This window comes from Blennius ocellaris (assembly GCF_963422515.1).
Source record: "Blennius ocellaris genome assembly, chromosome: 16".
NCBI lineage: Eukaryota > Metazoa > Chordata > Actinopteri > Blenniiformes > Blenniidae > Blennius > Blennius ocellaris.
In genome coordinates, this window is record NC_137665.1 from 13,461,538 (window position 1) to 13,477,412 (window position 15,875).

General features: G+C 39.9%; 1 protein-coding gene across 1 annotated transcript; it reads left to right on the forward strand.

The window, feature by feature from the left end:
- The first annotated feature begins 292 nt into the window (after positions 1 to 292).
- On the forward strand, positions 293 to 2,971 carry pla2g10 (phospholipase A2 group X). Its single transcript, XM_080511790.1, has 4 exons — positions 293 to 381; positions 1,260 to 1,428; positions 2,003 to 2,109; positions 2,799 to 2,971. The coding sequence occupies exons 1-4, from the start codon at positions 345 to 347 to the stop codon at positions 2,945 to 2,947; spliced, it is 462 nt and encodes a 153-aa protein (XP_080367916.1). The 5' UTR covers positions 293 to 344; the 3' UTR covers positions 2,948 to 2,971.
- Positions 2,972 to 15,875: the final 12,904 nt, after the last annotated feature.

Genomic DNA, 15,875 nt, shown 5'->3' on the forward strand with positions numbered 1-15,875 from the left:
GGGCCCGCCCTCTCACCAAGCAAAAAGAACTAGTATGAGGAAATAAGGATAAGAGAGAACAGCCCATACCTTAATGTCAATGCACGTATTACATTTCAAATAACACACTCCAGGTTACACGCTGGACATGGAAGATGGAGAACAAATTAGCAGAAAGTCAGATGAACTCCAAGCAGTTCCCTCTAGGGGGAGCCCAGAATGAAAAACAGTGGGATAAGCCATTAGCCAATGGGGATGCTCAGGAGATTACTCAAACAGCATCTAAAAAAAGCTTCCCATGCTGCACTCAGAGAGTAGAAGTGAGGAACACTTGCCGTGAGGAGTTGAGCTGCCTGTTGCATGCCATGGCAGCATTTTACCGCATACTTCTCCTGCTCTCTGGTAAGTTGATTACTGACTCTGAAGTGGAGTTCTTGTCAGAGAAACAATGCAGGAGTCTTGGGGAATTATTTAAAAGAACACACAGAAGGGAGCCTGAGCAGGTGAGAGCCTGGAGATGGAGCTGCTTGATAGTGTTCTTTTTACTCCATGACTTTAGGAAATCTTGCAGCTTTGCAGTGTGATGACTTGAAAGTGTTCATGTGATGGGATGGAATTAAAAGTACTTATTTGCTTAAGTAGAGATGCAGATACTTGTGCAATAAAAGGCTTAAGCAAAACTAAGGTGAGGATTAAGTGAAGATGTAAAAAGAAATGTTTTGTAACACTCTGTTAGTGTGTGTAAATAACACAAATGAAACTTGTGTCATTGTTTTGAGTCAAAAAGTAAAGCTCTTCCTGAATAAAAACAAAATGAAAACAAATCATGGATACAGGCTTCATACCACAAACTTCAATGCCATTTCGATGTAGTGGTTAGCAGTCTTATCTCCCAGTGAGAAACTCCCCAGTTTGAGTCTGGACTTGTGTTTTTCTGTATGGAGTTGCATCTTTTCATCCTTGTGCATGGGTGGAATTTCTCCAGGTATTGTGGTTTCCTCCCACTGTCTAAAAAACACGGATCACGAATAAATAATTTTCTCTACATTGATCATAGGTGTTGATGTAAGTGTGTCCAATCCTTTGCTCATAGTGGACGGTAGAGAATGGATGGACACTTTTGAACCTTTGTCTCTGAACAGAAAGTCTTGAAATAAAACAATTATGGGTGAAGTGCGTGTTATTGTGTCCAAAACAAACCACAAGTGACAGACTTCACTGGAAAGTAGACAAAAAGATAAGTTTGTCCCGCATCTTCTGTGGTTCGTTCCCCTTTGCAGTGGCTGTTGCTTCTGCGGCGGCACGCAGGTCCCAGCGGACAAGAAGAGGGCTCCTGGAGCTGGCAGGGGTCATCAAGTGCAGCACGGGGAGATCTGCTTTGTCCTACATGATGTATGGTTGCTACTGTGGACTGGGTGGTCAAGGCTGGCCGAAAGACAGAGCAGACTGGTGAGCCAGCAGCTTTTATCACACTCATTTAGGGAACTACTTTTCACGTGTGTCTTGACAAAATATGCCTTGGACTTATTATGAGTGTGTTTGTAACGTTGACTGAGCCAAAGGTTATCATTCAGAGATGATGGTTAGTACTGCTCTCCATAGATGGTGTGTACACATTATTTCCTCTTCCTGTTTGGCTGTTCCTGCATCTGGATGCTCAAACACACACATGGACACAGAGTTTTCCATTTATGAATGAGTCGACTGAACCACAAACTCACATCGGTCCAATGGGACCTTTCAAAATAGTCCAAGAATTCCGCACCCAATTCCTAATTACCGTCTCCTTCTCTTCCTTCTCCACCACAAGACCTCTCACCCCCTCCAACCAGAGAACTGCTAACTATCTGTTGTGAAAACTGGTGCGGTGATCTTGCCCTGCCTTTAAAATAGCCGCGTTGGGATGTGGACCACAGCCCTGTCACTACCCACCTCACACTGCTTTTGTAACCTTGTCTCCTCGAGACTGAGCTCGACCTTCAAATAATACATGCGGGTTTGTTGTTCATCTCTCTGCGTGTAGGTGTTGCCACAGACATGATTGCTGCTACGGCGAAGCAGAAGATCTTGGCTGCCAAACCAAAACAGACCAGTATCACTGGACGTGTGAGGACAAGAAGGCCGAGTGCGGTAATGCCTTTTTTCATACTTTGTTTGCTCTCCTGAAATGAAAACAGCTGCTGCTCTTCTTGCTTTTCAGCATTTTAACATGTGAAAACAGGATTAATGGAAGACAAATTGGCTTGTTTGCACATACAATAGGTCTGATTCTGTTGGGTTGTTTGTCTAAAACAGTTGTAACTTAATTTAAATGTCCTTGTATGTGCACAGACGGGATACCTTTAGCTAGAGGCAACACATGGTTTGTGGTGCACATTCTGAGTTGATTTCATAAAAGCTTGTAACACATCTGCAGGCCAGGAGAGAGAAAGAGACAATGTGTTTATTAAAACTGTAAGAAGGGAGCTGATTGCTCAACAAACTAGCACGTACCATATATTTCTAATGCGATTTTCTGCACCTATAAACTGCGGTATTTACTTCTTAAATACTTCTTAAAAACTTCTTAAATTTCCATTACTCAAGATGAAATTGGGCTCTATATGGCCCCTGATCTAAAATGATGTTGATTTAAATGAACATTCAGAAACTGTAATAATTCAAGTTGAAATTGCTGTATTATCAACCAATTATGACTCCCATTACTAAGGAACAGGAAAAACAAATACTACTTCTCACGTGCCGTCATGTTGTAATGTAATAAAAGCTCCTCCTTTCAGTGGGTTATAGAGAGGAAACATTAATTCTTCTCTTTGCAGATGATCTGGACGACAAATGTGAAAAGTTCCTGTGCAAGTGTGACCGAGATGCTGCCAAATGCTTGAGAAAAGCACCTTTCATCCAGAAATATGCCTTTTGGCCAGATTTCATGTGTGGTGATGAACACCCGATGTGTAGTATATACTGACACAATAAACACACCTTCATATCCTGTGTGCCTTTCATAACGACAATAAAATACAGTCAGATGCGACTTACAATATGCTTTATATTTTTAACATTATCAGACCGTGTTTTTTTTTTTTAAAGGAAAAATAATTCATATTAAATGTGGGGAAATCCCTTTAATTTCCTGGGTATGGATTATAGAAAAGGGGACTTCCTCTTTGGAAGCTCAGTCAGAGTCCAGCCTCAAGGTGAAATGTTAATGGGAAAAAGGAAAGGTCAGATAACCAGTCCTCACAACAGACATTCTATTTGTTGAAACATGCACCTGAACTGTACCTGCCAGTTCCTGCTTTATTACTCCAATGTTTACTCCCTGTGCTCAGAGAGCATTTGGTTTCTGACTGTGCTTCATTCATAAGGGTTTAAAAAAAAAAGAAAAAAAAAAGCATTTGGAAACTTAGTGAGGCACACTGAGGTTTTTCTTTCTATTCTATATAAAGTCTGCAGTGGCACAACTTTCATCCCTGAGTTTTATTTTTAATGCACATGATGTGCCAGGGGAAGAACTGTCAGACACAAACCTTCAGCTGCTTGGAAGGTTTTCAGAGTTATGGACGGATGGATGGATAGAAGAAAGGAAGCCGGGCAACAATCAAAAAATCAGATTGATCACAATGTGTAAAGTCAACATATCCACCTGCAGATGGCACCATATTCCCACCTTAACACTTGTGGAAACACAGCCAAGCAGTTTCTACTCAATAAGAGAGCAAAAGAAAAAAAAGAAAAAAGCATCTATAAGATAAGCATCTTAAGGTTCCTATAAAGGATCTTTTAACTTGCTGGTCCAGCGAGAAACCATTGCTCTATTTTAGTCCACCACAGTGAACTCTGGTTTGGGAACCTCTTCCAGTCTCAATGTGAAGTTAAAAAACTTGACTCAGTCTGATTCCCAGTAAACAGTATCGCCACCTGTAATCAAAGGGACCAAAGTTCCCCCCAGATGTTACAGCTCCTGTGAGCATCCCCTGTCCCGAGCCTGGTCTGTGAGTTCACACAGGAAAGACACAGTTTCTTTTGTTGGATGTGCTCATGACTGTGGACTGAAATGGGAGATGATGCCATGGTGCAGCTTCATGACTAGAAATAAGTATTTGGGTCATGGCCCGCAAACACTTGCCCGATTGTGTCCAACCTTCTCTGGGTATCTGAGGGTTATAGAAAACGTAAGCTCAATGCGCCGCCTGGCAGACAGAGAAAGTGATTCAGAACGTCTCTGGCTTTTGTCAAGATGAAGTGATGATTGTTATAATTCTGCTGCTGAGCTAATGTTGCCAACCTGTTTGCCACAGATACTATTATAAGATCTTGAACCAGCTTGATTTGTTTTTAATGACATGTTTCATTGTAGCAGAGGCCATAGTTTGAGGCTTGAGGTATTGGAAAATGTGTGTGTATTTCATTGTTTCTGTAGTTTTCTCATTTGCACATCTCAACTACATTCTAGTGTAAACCCTATTTTTTTGGTACAAATAGGTTCCTTAAATCCAGGGTACAGCCTGGGCAGGTCACCAAAACAATTAAAAGTTAGAAGAAGTTAGAGTTATTGGCACACAGGTTCAAGTCATTCTCAAGCGGTTTTTGTTTTTGATTGCAGCCATGTTCCCCTATAAAATATCAATAAGGCTCCACACAGTGACACAGTGGTTAGCACTCCCATCTTGGGTGTAGGGGCCTCACTGTGACGATTTTTACATGTTGCTTTCTCCTCATGTGCACATGAGTTTTGCCAGGGTGTTTCTTCTCACAGTCAAATAAAAAAACCCAACAAAAAACCCATGAAATGGAATGGTGAGGAGTGGTGACGCTGAAATTGCTGGTATGTGTGAATGTGAGTGTGTGTGTGTGTGTGGGTCTTGACCTCTGAGGGAGTGTTGACCTGTCCATCCAAGGCGCACTCTGCCTTCGGCCATTAACATGCGGGTCGCCACTCCTGCATTCACATGGCAGCAAAAAAAAAAAAAAGAAAGAAAAAAAAAAAAAAAGAAAAAGTGTTGTTTATTTCCTGCCGGTGGGCTGACAGAACCTGTTCCATGCTAATTGAGTTCTTTAATCAACTATTTGGCTCCCAAGCCGAGAGCCAGATGGCTCACAAGGAAGTGATGGCATTGATCGCGTGGAACATAAACAATGATAAATGTGTGCAGAACAAACGTCAGGGCAGCATGAGATTTGTGTGTCTTTCATGAGGTAGGAGATTGCCTGTTCATTTGATATATTGATGAATATGTTCTTGGGAATAATATACAATACATTTCTAGACCCTGGTAAATGTCTTTTGGAAGTTTTGTTTCCATTTAGTTCGAAATGTCTATGGTACATACTGAATAGGTCACCAGAGTCACACAAGCATATGAAATTCATACCAATAAACCTTAAACACAGGTTTTTGGACAGAGAGAAAAGGTTGAATCTTTACAGAAAGGCTCCTCAGTCTCTCAAACCGGAGAAAATCACACTGTGAGGCAAGACTGCGAATCACAGATCTAAACTGAATTTGTTATGACAACTTCGCTTTACTTCATGCCATTCCTTTTTGAGATAAAATCAATGTGCGAATAGCCTGGACCTGCTGCAACTGTTACACAGTGTTTTGTCTACCTCCTTTTATACAACATCTCTTCCACTTCACCAAAATTCATAGTTTTTTTCTGTGGCCATCCACAGCTCTTCTGTTTCTCTCTCTTCTCAGGTTTAGAGTCTGGGTGTCGTCCTCGACAGCACTCAATCATTTCAAGCCTACATCATTAATGCCATTGGGTCACCTTACTCCCTTATTTATTGTTGTTACTTTTTTTACTTAAAAAATAAACAAACTAACTGTACAAGTATAAGTTCATCGTGTACAGCGACCTTATTATTATTATTATTATTGTTAGTATTATATTGCCTGAAACACAATTTTAGAACACATTTTAGGCAATCAAAACAACAATTAAAAGTGATGCACAAAATCTCCTGAACAGCATGAACAAACTATTATTGTCGTCTTTATAGCTGACACCGAGCTGCTTCAAGCATGTGTGCGTCATCAGAAAGTATTTGAACTTGGAGGCTGAATTTATAGTATTTATAGTATTCTGTTTTATTCCGTTTTGCTGCAGGCTGGGTATTTCCTACACTGTGCTTCTTAACTGGGTAGACAGCTCTTATTCAGTCTTTCAAATCAGCATGGAAAAATATAAGGCTCAATGAGTACCAGTGAGGATACACCCTCAAGTACTTTTCCCCAAGCCCCCCACTCCCTATCTGTTCCTATCTGGAAAAGGTGTGATACATACACTTCATCTGTTCCTATAACTGGAGTTTAAATATTGGTTGTGAAAAGCGAAAGTATTTCTAAGGAGGCTGAGAATTGCCTGTCGAGGAATATGTGAAGTGACTCACTTTTGACAGTGTGCTTATGTGGGTTTACTGTCTTTACCGTGTTTGTGCATGAAATAATCTGTTTTATTTAAACCCAATAGAAGCAAATGTTTAATAAAGACTAAAATGTACATTGTAAAACCATCATAATATTAAAATGTTTTATTTGACCCTATTCAAAAAAAAGGGTGGGGGGGAATCATCCAGGTTACTATGGAAACAAGCTGCTAACAGCAGAGATAGCTGAGGAGTCAGCCACAATGGCCTTGTTTGCATGGTGTTATTCCCGAAGGGGGAAGGTGGTAAAGGTGAAGAATAATCACAGTGGACACAAGTGAAGAATATCTGACATTTCTCCTCAATGACATGGATTTCAAATCATCAGAAGGCATCAATTTGATGGCTTTGTTTTGTCCACATGTGGGCCTGAGTCACATTGGATAACATTTCTTTGGTTTTCTTCTGATGAACAAAGCTCAGAAGTAGTGATTTTTACCATCTGGATCCTATTGTCTGTAGCCAAGATACGAGGTTACATGCTAAATGCAGCATTTACTCTCAGCTGCAATTTTGACAACCACTGGTGATGTGTTGTGGACCCTGTTGACTTGAGATTGTTGCAAACTACTGCAGCAGATTACAGTTATTTCCATCTAAAATTATAATACGTCATTTTTACAAAGCAGTCCTTCAACAGATGGGACATGATGATACCACAGCACCGACCAGATATGAATCCTTGATGCTGCAAAGTGGAGCGTTACCCTGGAAACTGCACTACACTACATCAGTGTCATCTGACTGACTCACTGTTTAGCACTTCTATGACAATATCAAGGATATGGAAATAAAAACTGATCATGATCATGATTTTGAGTTAACAAGGTCTTTATATTTCTATGAGCAAGCACACATTTTAAGAAGAGTTTACAGTACATTGGGTTTTTGAAAACCTCACGTGTTATCTGGATACAGGCACAGTCCATGTCTATTCACATTCAGTACATTTCAACTAATGCGACTGCAGACAATGCCACAAAGCTGTGAATATTTGATAAAAACAAAATAGGGCAGTTCTAAGAATCCACTAAATTAGAACTTCCAAGAATCCGTAGATAAATATTTTTTGGGCTGATTGTAATTAGTTAAAGGCCGATTTTTTCGTGTCGTGAGTCTCATGAAGACGTAAAAGGCACGGACGGGGTTCGAACCCGCGATCTTCGGTTTACGAGACCGACGCCTTACCACTTGGCCACCGCGCCTGCGCTGTGCTCTCGCAGAGTCGTTTTATAGTATCGTAATGCTTATTACACGTCATGCGTTTTCCATTGTGTAGTGTAAATATATAGATTTAATGTTGCATGTTTGCCATGTATTTTTTCTAAACATCCGCCATCTTGTCTCAGGACCTCAGCCCATAAGGATTTGCTGTGAGCGAAAAGATTAAACGCATTGTTCTAACAGACCACTAGAGGGTGGTGCTTGCTACCACGAGAGCACACAAGCCTCTCCCTTAACAAGCAGAAGGTTTCAAACATGCTGCTAAAGTTGGCAGAAGACATCTAAACCAGTGAGTTTCTTTTCTTTTCTCAAAAAAATAATTATGTCAAATAAATGTTGGTTATGTACTTGCTTCCCTTTGTGAAACGACTAAATGAAAACGAACTACACCACAAAGAATTTGGCTGATCAAAAAATAAAGGCCAGTATGAATATTTAATGATCCACTTTCTTTTATTTGGAGAGCTGGCTTTGGGGTATTCATGATTGACGCCCCGTTGACATGACAACATTTTAAATGAAAATACATTGTTTTTGCATTTTTGTTTCAGTAAAGTTTTTCATTTTAGGGCTCACCCTAACTCAGCAGAAACGCTGAAAACATTACATGAAAACATCATAACACTCTGCTGGCCGCCATTGTTGTTATTGTCCATCTGGTAGTGCGTGTGAGTAAGAACTATGTCGTATGGCTGGCATGCGCATGTGCATAAGCAGTGTTTCAGAAAAGTTGTGTTTTTCAGTGTTTACACAGAGACAGTCGAAACACTTTCCAAAAGTTAGTGTCCTTCTATAAATGCTCCGTACAGAGCATTCTTACATACTGTGTCTGTGTCTGGTTTTCAAGTTGTATCCATTCGGGGCACAAGAGGCTCTTCTATTTTCAGTGCAGAAATCTTTTTTGTGCTATGAAATCGGAAATGAATCTGCATCATGCATCCATTTTCCTTGGAGCACATTGCTGCATTAGTTCATCCATTGGTTTTCAGTTTTCATTCTCTTGAGATGTGGGTAGGTAAAATATCAGAGGACTACAGAAAATCAAGCAGCTATAGTTATACTCTCCATGTAGTCTACAACTCTGCAGACCATCCTCTCATGCCACTCACCCGGCGAAGGTTGAACTCAATCGTGGCGGCAGAAAAGGAGTCAGGGGTCAGAGAAAATCCGCAAAACCCTCAAAAGTTTGACTAAAATAAAAAAAAAACTAGAATTTTTGAAGTATTTGTGCAACAAAAACTTTCCATCAATCAGTGTCAAACTGACAGAGATGGGTTTGCATATCTAATAAATACAAGAACTAGTAGGCTGATTGTAATTCTTTTCAAACCAATACAATATGCATGAAGCCAGACTGCAGCTTTTCGCTGTCTTTCTTTCCAAAACATCAAAGATGAATGTTTGCCTGTGCAGCTTTTCTTCTTCTCCCTCCTTTCTTTTTTTCTTTTCTTTTTGTGGATCAGATATCCTAGAGGCTGTTTGAAAAATGAATAAGACTCATTTCCATTGGGAATGAGTGAGCAGTGGAAATCACAGATGTGGAGTCTTCACCTTGACCTGCTTATAGCACGTTGTGCTGAGCACCAGAGCAAAAACAGGGCTTCTCTTGAATAAACTACATTGCTAGATTGAATTCAGAGCACCATGAATGTCTTTTCTGTAGTAGTCCAGCTTAAATAACCCTAAAGAAGCCACTTTTTTTAGATAAGGCTTCTAAAATCACTATTGGGCCATTGAGATTACTCTATATTATCAGGTACTGACCATTTTTTTTCTCCATTCAAAAACACCTTAATTGTCATATCCTGGGAAAAACAAAAAGTTCCAGTTGAACATCAAATGATTTAGTTGCATTCTTGCTTATATGGGGAACACCCAGGAGCTCAGTCCCTCAGAGAACATGATATATTACTGTAGCAGTCTGTTTAATTATTTATTAGTTTGCTCATGTAAAAAAAAAACGAAAAACTTTTATATTTGCTCAGCTGCCTGCAAATAAATTCTCTTGTGCCCAGAAATGGTGAGGACATCTATGTACGACGGAACATTTTCTGGGTTGTTTGTACTTTCTGTTAACAAAAGTCAGACTGAAGGATATTTATGATTTCTGAATTCCTATAAGGATCAACGAAGTGAGATCCTGCAGCAATTGTCTGACTGAAACATATTGTGTCACACAAGATGGGGGTGTAATAAAATGAGTGATTCTGACTGCCATTGTGCAACTCTCCTGTCCAGCAGAGATGAGCGAGTCTGGGTGCTAATTATTATTGGCTGATATCAGCTTCAAAATTAAACGTTATCACTTAAAATGAACCCAGAGAAAGGGCAAAATCAGTAACTTGTAACATAGATTTTTTTTTTTTTTAAAGAATGTATTTCATATCTGAGTCCCCCTGATCAGCCATCAAAATGAGACTGTTAACTCCACTAAATGTAGAATTAGATGGAAACAAATGTGCTGATATCAATATTAGCATTGACTTTCTCCAAAATGGTTGAAAAATAGGAACTTGAATGATTTTTGCGTGGATTAAAGTCTTGTACTCTACAATGCAATTCGGTTATCTGTGCAAAATTAACAATGCAATAACAATTTTTGATCAGATGTGTTTCCAATGTTATACATTTACAACAGCATGCATTTAAATCAAAATCATGAAAAAGAATCAAACAAGGGTCCCGTTTACTCTGCAATGTTTTGAAGTGAAAATAGAAAACTGTTATGCAGCAACAGTGCTTGGAGCCACTGAAAACAACTTTTTTGGAAAACACTGCCAACTGCGTCTCAATTTAGACAGAGGAAAATACAACTTATTGAAAACGCTGCTACCACACATATGCACCACAAGCGTTAGACAAACATGTCGTCCATCCCACCTTGTGTATGGTCGAGTTATTGCTTTTTGCTCGATACTGACTTCCATCAGACGAAAGCCTAAACCAATTAAAATGTACTTGCAAAAGGGCAAACACCCACTAAATATTGGTGGAGTTATTCCTCCACAATTATTTAACAATTGTTATATGAAAAGAACATGATGGACGTTATAAAGCTTTGCACAGCATAAGGAGTTGGTTAAGGAGATGGTTAAATTAAGCTTTTTTTCTTTTGCGGTAGTAATTCATGTGGTCCTTACCACTCGGTTGGGTTACTGCAACGTACTTTGTGTTGGGGTGTGTGAGCTTTTAAATTGATCCATGGTCTTGCCTCATCCAACCTTTCTGAACTGCTACACCCGTAAAACCCTGGCCGTTCCCTCAAGTCTGCCGATCAGCTGCTCTGGGTAGAGCCTAAAACCAGGCTGAAGCTCAAATGGGATTGAGATAAAATCTTAAATAAATCTTAAAACCCACCTCTTCTCCCTGAATTGGATTTGAATAGATTATTTCTTGATCCTCTTATTTGGACATGGTTTGGATACCAGCAATCACACTGGCACAAAAAGATCATACTAATGTAACAATAGTCACAGTTCATCTCAACTGGACTAAATGATGATGGGTATGAACGCACCATCAGTACAACTCATTTGGAAGAAATGCTCACATATAATCTTGATTTTGATGATTCATTTGCCCATCTGAACTCATCAACATTTGGAAGTACCTTCGGACCAGACACTGAACTTTTACATGCTCCTAATGGTGTGGCCTTGGTACGTGAATGCATGAATTATTGTAGGAGTGAATGGGTGCATGTGAACATGTGAAGTCTGTTACGATTGCTGAAGCAAGGACAATGAGCTTTGTAAGTAAGGTCCATTCATCATTTGAAGTGGTCCACCATGTACCATGCTTTGCATCTCTTCTCCCACCATGTTGATCAGGGAATCTTCAACAGCCTTTTGATGATCAGAGGTGCACACTTTAAATCACCATTCAGAGTTTGATTAATCGTCTTGTGTATGTGATTTGGTGTATGGTAATCTCTCTCTGGACTGTGTGTGTGGAGTCTGATTATGGTTGCATGTTGGTGCAACTTGGCGGGAGGGGAAACCTGGCAGGGATTTTAGCTAAATATCATATCTTTCCTTGATGTGCGTACTTTGGACTCCAATCTGCACTCAGGACGTTGATAGTGAACGCATGAACAAGAGACACATTCTCAACACATTGCATAATTTCTTTTCTTCTGGTATATCCTTGTAGGTTCAGTTTAATAACAGCTGCAAACAAACATTTGTGCCACTGCTCATACGGCTGTGTGTTCTGCAGTTTCTCATCTCGACAAGAAGACAACACAACAGTGACAAAGGACGATGGTAAGTGAAGATGAACACTGTCGCCAAGGTTTTACATGCGAGTCAGCACAATATCATATAAGATGGTTCTCGCTGTAATTGAGATAGCATTTGTTATCTACAGCTGAATGTGTCTCAAGTTCCATACTGACCATCAAGAATGAGATGAGACCTCAGGGTCAGATTGCCCATTGCCAACAAATACAGAGAAGAAGATTTGGTGATAAATATGATTTATTTGAGTGTCTCCACTGTAAATAGGACTGTACACAGTTTTATGATTGTATATTTTTATGTAGGTGTGAGGGAGCGAACATGTATATTGGGGAGAGTCTGAATTTATGTCTATCTGGGTATGAATACAAAACTAAAAATATATTCTTTATGACTGCAATATAAACTAAAACAGCTTTTTTTTTAAAGTCCTACTAATGCAACAATAGCACCAGGGTTTGTTTTAAACGTCCAAATTTATGACAAGTTTGAATATATTAGACTGTAATTTGACTAATTTGACAGAAATTATAATGTGAGTGCGAGTTGAACCCTCTAAGGCAAAACAATGAATACACAATAGTGAAATTCTATTATAAGGAGGTTGAATTGAGAACTTGAATTGGAAATTAAAGCTACTGCTTAATACATGACTTATTTATCACATTTACAAATCTCACAAAAGCCTTTTACATTTTTTGACAATTACATAAAACTATTTACCTATGTGGGGTGTTTTGCTTAATATAAATGGAAATAAACCATGTTTCAATGTACCCAGTACATTCCTGCTGGTGGAGTCTGAGGAGAAAATTGGTCATTGTGAGGAGGGTACGCTCGACCTGACCCTGGTCACCACGAGACGTGCAAGTGTGAAATCCTGTTGAGAGGTGAGGAGCTGATGAAGTAAAAGCAATATCATCTTTATTCCTTCTCTGAAATTTTTTTTTAAATTATTTCACCCTGTTCCTCTTCTCTTTTCTTGTTTTACTAATTGGGCAGTTTTTACAAGCAAATACGACTTAAAAGGTGAGTTTTTGATGGATCAGCTTGTGTACATCCTCATCCGCCTGTTGGGTCTGTTACCATAGCTACAATATGATAGTGCAGACAATGATCTGGTCCTTGTTTCCGCCAATAGGGTCCCACGGCTAAAGCTGTAGCATGAAGTAAAGATGCTCATCCTACAGAATGGGAAACAGGTCCAGGAGCAATAGAAAGTGAAGCAGAGTGGCTGACGGGACTGCGCCCAGTCATGGCGGACAACAGAAACAAGATCCGACGACCCGGACAACAGGAGAGGAAGGTGAGAGCGTCGACCATTTTGAAATGTAACTCTCCTTATTGTATGTTGAAAGAGTTTGCCGGAACAAAACAGTGGCGGTAAACAAGATGCGCTTTTGAACCCCAGCTTTGAAAGCAACAAAGGACCAGGATGGACAAAAAAGGAAACGTCACTTTAAATGAGATGCTTCAGCAGACAGAGTCTTCTCACACTTATAAATGTAGATTGAGTGTTTCGAGGTTGAATTTAGCTTCAATGAAATTGCAGTGGAACTTTGCGGAAAAAAAGAGGAAAATCCTTGGTTTAAAGTATATGTGACAAAAAAAACTGGAAAAAAAAGGTTGATGAAGATCTACCAAAACAGTTTTTGAGTGATTTCATCTTTATTGTAAATTAATTGTGGATTTAAAAGCTGTTCCACAGATGTGGCCTCAATCAAATCCCATCAGAAACATCTAAAGAAAAGATGCATTCAGGGACAATCATGGAGAAGCTTTGAGGCCAGGCTTGATGAAATCAAAGGCCTGAGAGCTGGAATTTTTTTATTTATTTTTTTGCCGGCTATCCATACGATTCTGAGAAAAATAAATGTGGTCAGTTAATCTGCGGCTTGGAAAAGGACAACAGCCAATGCAGCATGTTCACGCTGCCCCCCTACTGGGCGGCCCATGAGCCTGTCGATATGGTGGTTTGATGTCGGATGGAAAATAAGAACCCCCCCACAACAAACGGAGGGCTGGAACAGAGAGACTGGAACAGAGAAAGAGAGGGTAGAAAGGGAAGAACCATCGACAGATGGACTCTGTTGTGATTAAAGATGGCGGCAGTCTTCACTGCAGACTACGATGGACTGTATTCGACGGCTAGAAAAGCGGCGGCAGTAGTCTGCGATTCAGCACAACAAAACCAAGAATCTCACAGGAAGGTAAACCAGCAGGTACGATGTCTGCTTTTGAGTGTGCGAGGGTTAAAAACTGCTGTTACTAGTAACTTTCCATTGTATTGTGCATCGCTCTATTATGTCTGCTCCCGTTTTTTTTTTTTTTTTTCATGTCAGTGCCATGCTGTTTTGTTGTGTCCTCCCTCTCATCAAAAGCGAAGCACATCATCTGATTTGACTGGTGAATGTGTATCCCATGAGCAGACTACTGAGGACCATGCGAGGATGAACACTTAGATTAATTTGAATTTTCTCATGCCGCCAGATGTCTGCTGGTGTACTTTCGCCGTTTGCTACATGCTTCCGTCTGTATGTCTTTGGTATTATCGCCATAGGAAATGTAGGCCTTTTAATCAGATTTCCCCCTTCTTCTGGGAATATGGTGCTCTCAAAGCTGTGATATCCAGCAAAAATAAACTCAATTCTCTAAATTGCTCAATCCTGTGTGCCTAATCCAGTCCAAGACTAGTTAGTCATGATCTATTCAGCCTGGACAAAGGACATCAGCAGGACTCCAGAATACATTTTCTGACAGTCTTTTGATTTCACCCCATTCTCAGAACTTAAAACAAACACTGAATCCCTTCAATAACTGTGCCACATTTACTTCCCCTTCTAAAAAACTTTGTTCATCACATTTCACTGTTTTTCCTGTCTTCAGTTTGCCTTGAAATGCCTGCGAATGTGCTTTGTCCTGTTTGTTGTTTCTCTTGTCTTTTGTCATTTTTCCGTGAAATCTAAATTTCCATTGTGCACATGCTAAATGGGAGCATTCATTTAAAAAGTCTTAATGGGCTTTTGTCCATCAGGGAGTCTTCAGTGGAGATAAGCCTGTTTCAGTCTGCGAGTGAGTCTAAATCCACACTGACAGGTGGAACAAAAGACTGAAAGGACTGAAATGGGAGACATGAAGTTGTCCTGTGGTAGCACTTCACTACAGCTGGATGCTTGGACATGTGTAACCTTCCTTCTCATGCTTGAAATAGAAATAAATCCCATTTAAACAATACATCTCAACACAGTATTGATAACACTTTATTTGCACGTTGGAGGTTTTATATCCTTGATAGTGTCTCTTACACAGGACGCTCTCCCTCTCTGCTTTTTCAGGACAGCACGTCGGCAACAATTCCAGTTATTTTTCATAAGTCTGACCGATTTTAGACCCCTGCACCTCGGAGCTGCACACAGACACCCCTTCCATTGTTCTTGTGGGTGCAGAGCAGCTTGTCGGGGCCAGTAGCTCTGGGCTTTTTGTTTGTTGTTCCTGGAGAAGAGAAGATGTTTTTTTTTTCCATTCACCTTCCACTCTGCGCCGTTTCCAGCTAACCGAGGGAATCGGTTTGAAAGCCTTCTGGTTACAGGACCTTTTGATTTTTGTTTTACTGGAGCCTTTCAATAGAAGTCTAAATGTGCTACATGTTCCTACTGTAGAGAAATATTCACAACTGTGATTTTTGTGTCCATTCTGTTTAAATTGTGTGAACAAAGGTTTGGATTTTTCATTGCAACTAAACAGCTTCTATAATATTATATTCTCTCATGAAGTTTATGCTTGAATGCAAATATTCTGACTTTGATGTGAAACTGAATTTAAGTGAATGCAAGCGACCCATCTTTAAAAATGATTGAACTTTATGAGACAAAAGGAAAGACGAGAGGCTATAGTTGCTCTGCGTTGTTGTGGTTAGTAGTTTTTTTCTCATAGTAAGAATATCTTTGTTTGGAGTACAGGACTGGAAGCCTTTCTGTCTGGTGTTTGCATGTTCTTCATGGG

Coding starts and splice junctions, on each gene's coding strand:
- pla2g10 (XM_080511790.1), top strand. CDS start 345: ATGGCAGCATTTTACCGCATACTTCTCCTGCTCTCTG. Junction 382..1,259: donor CATACTTCTCCTGCTCTCTG/GTAAGTTGATTA, acceptor TCCCCTTTGCAG/TGGCTGTTGCTTCTGCGGCG. Junction 1,429..2,002: donor CCGAAAGACAGAGCAGACTG/GTGAGCCAGCAG, acceptor CTCTGCGTGTAG/GTGTTGCCACAGACATGATT.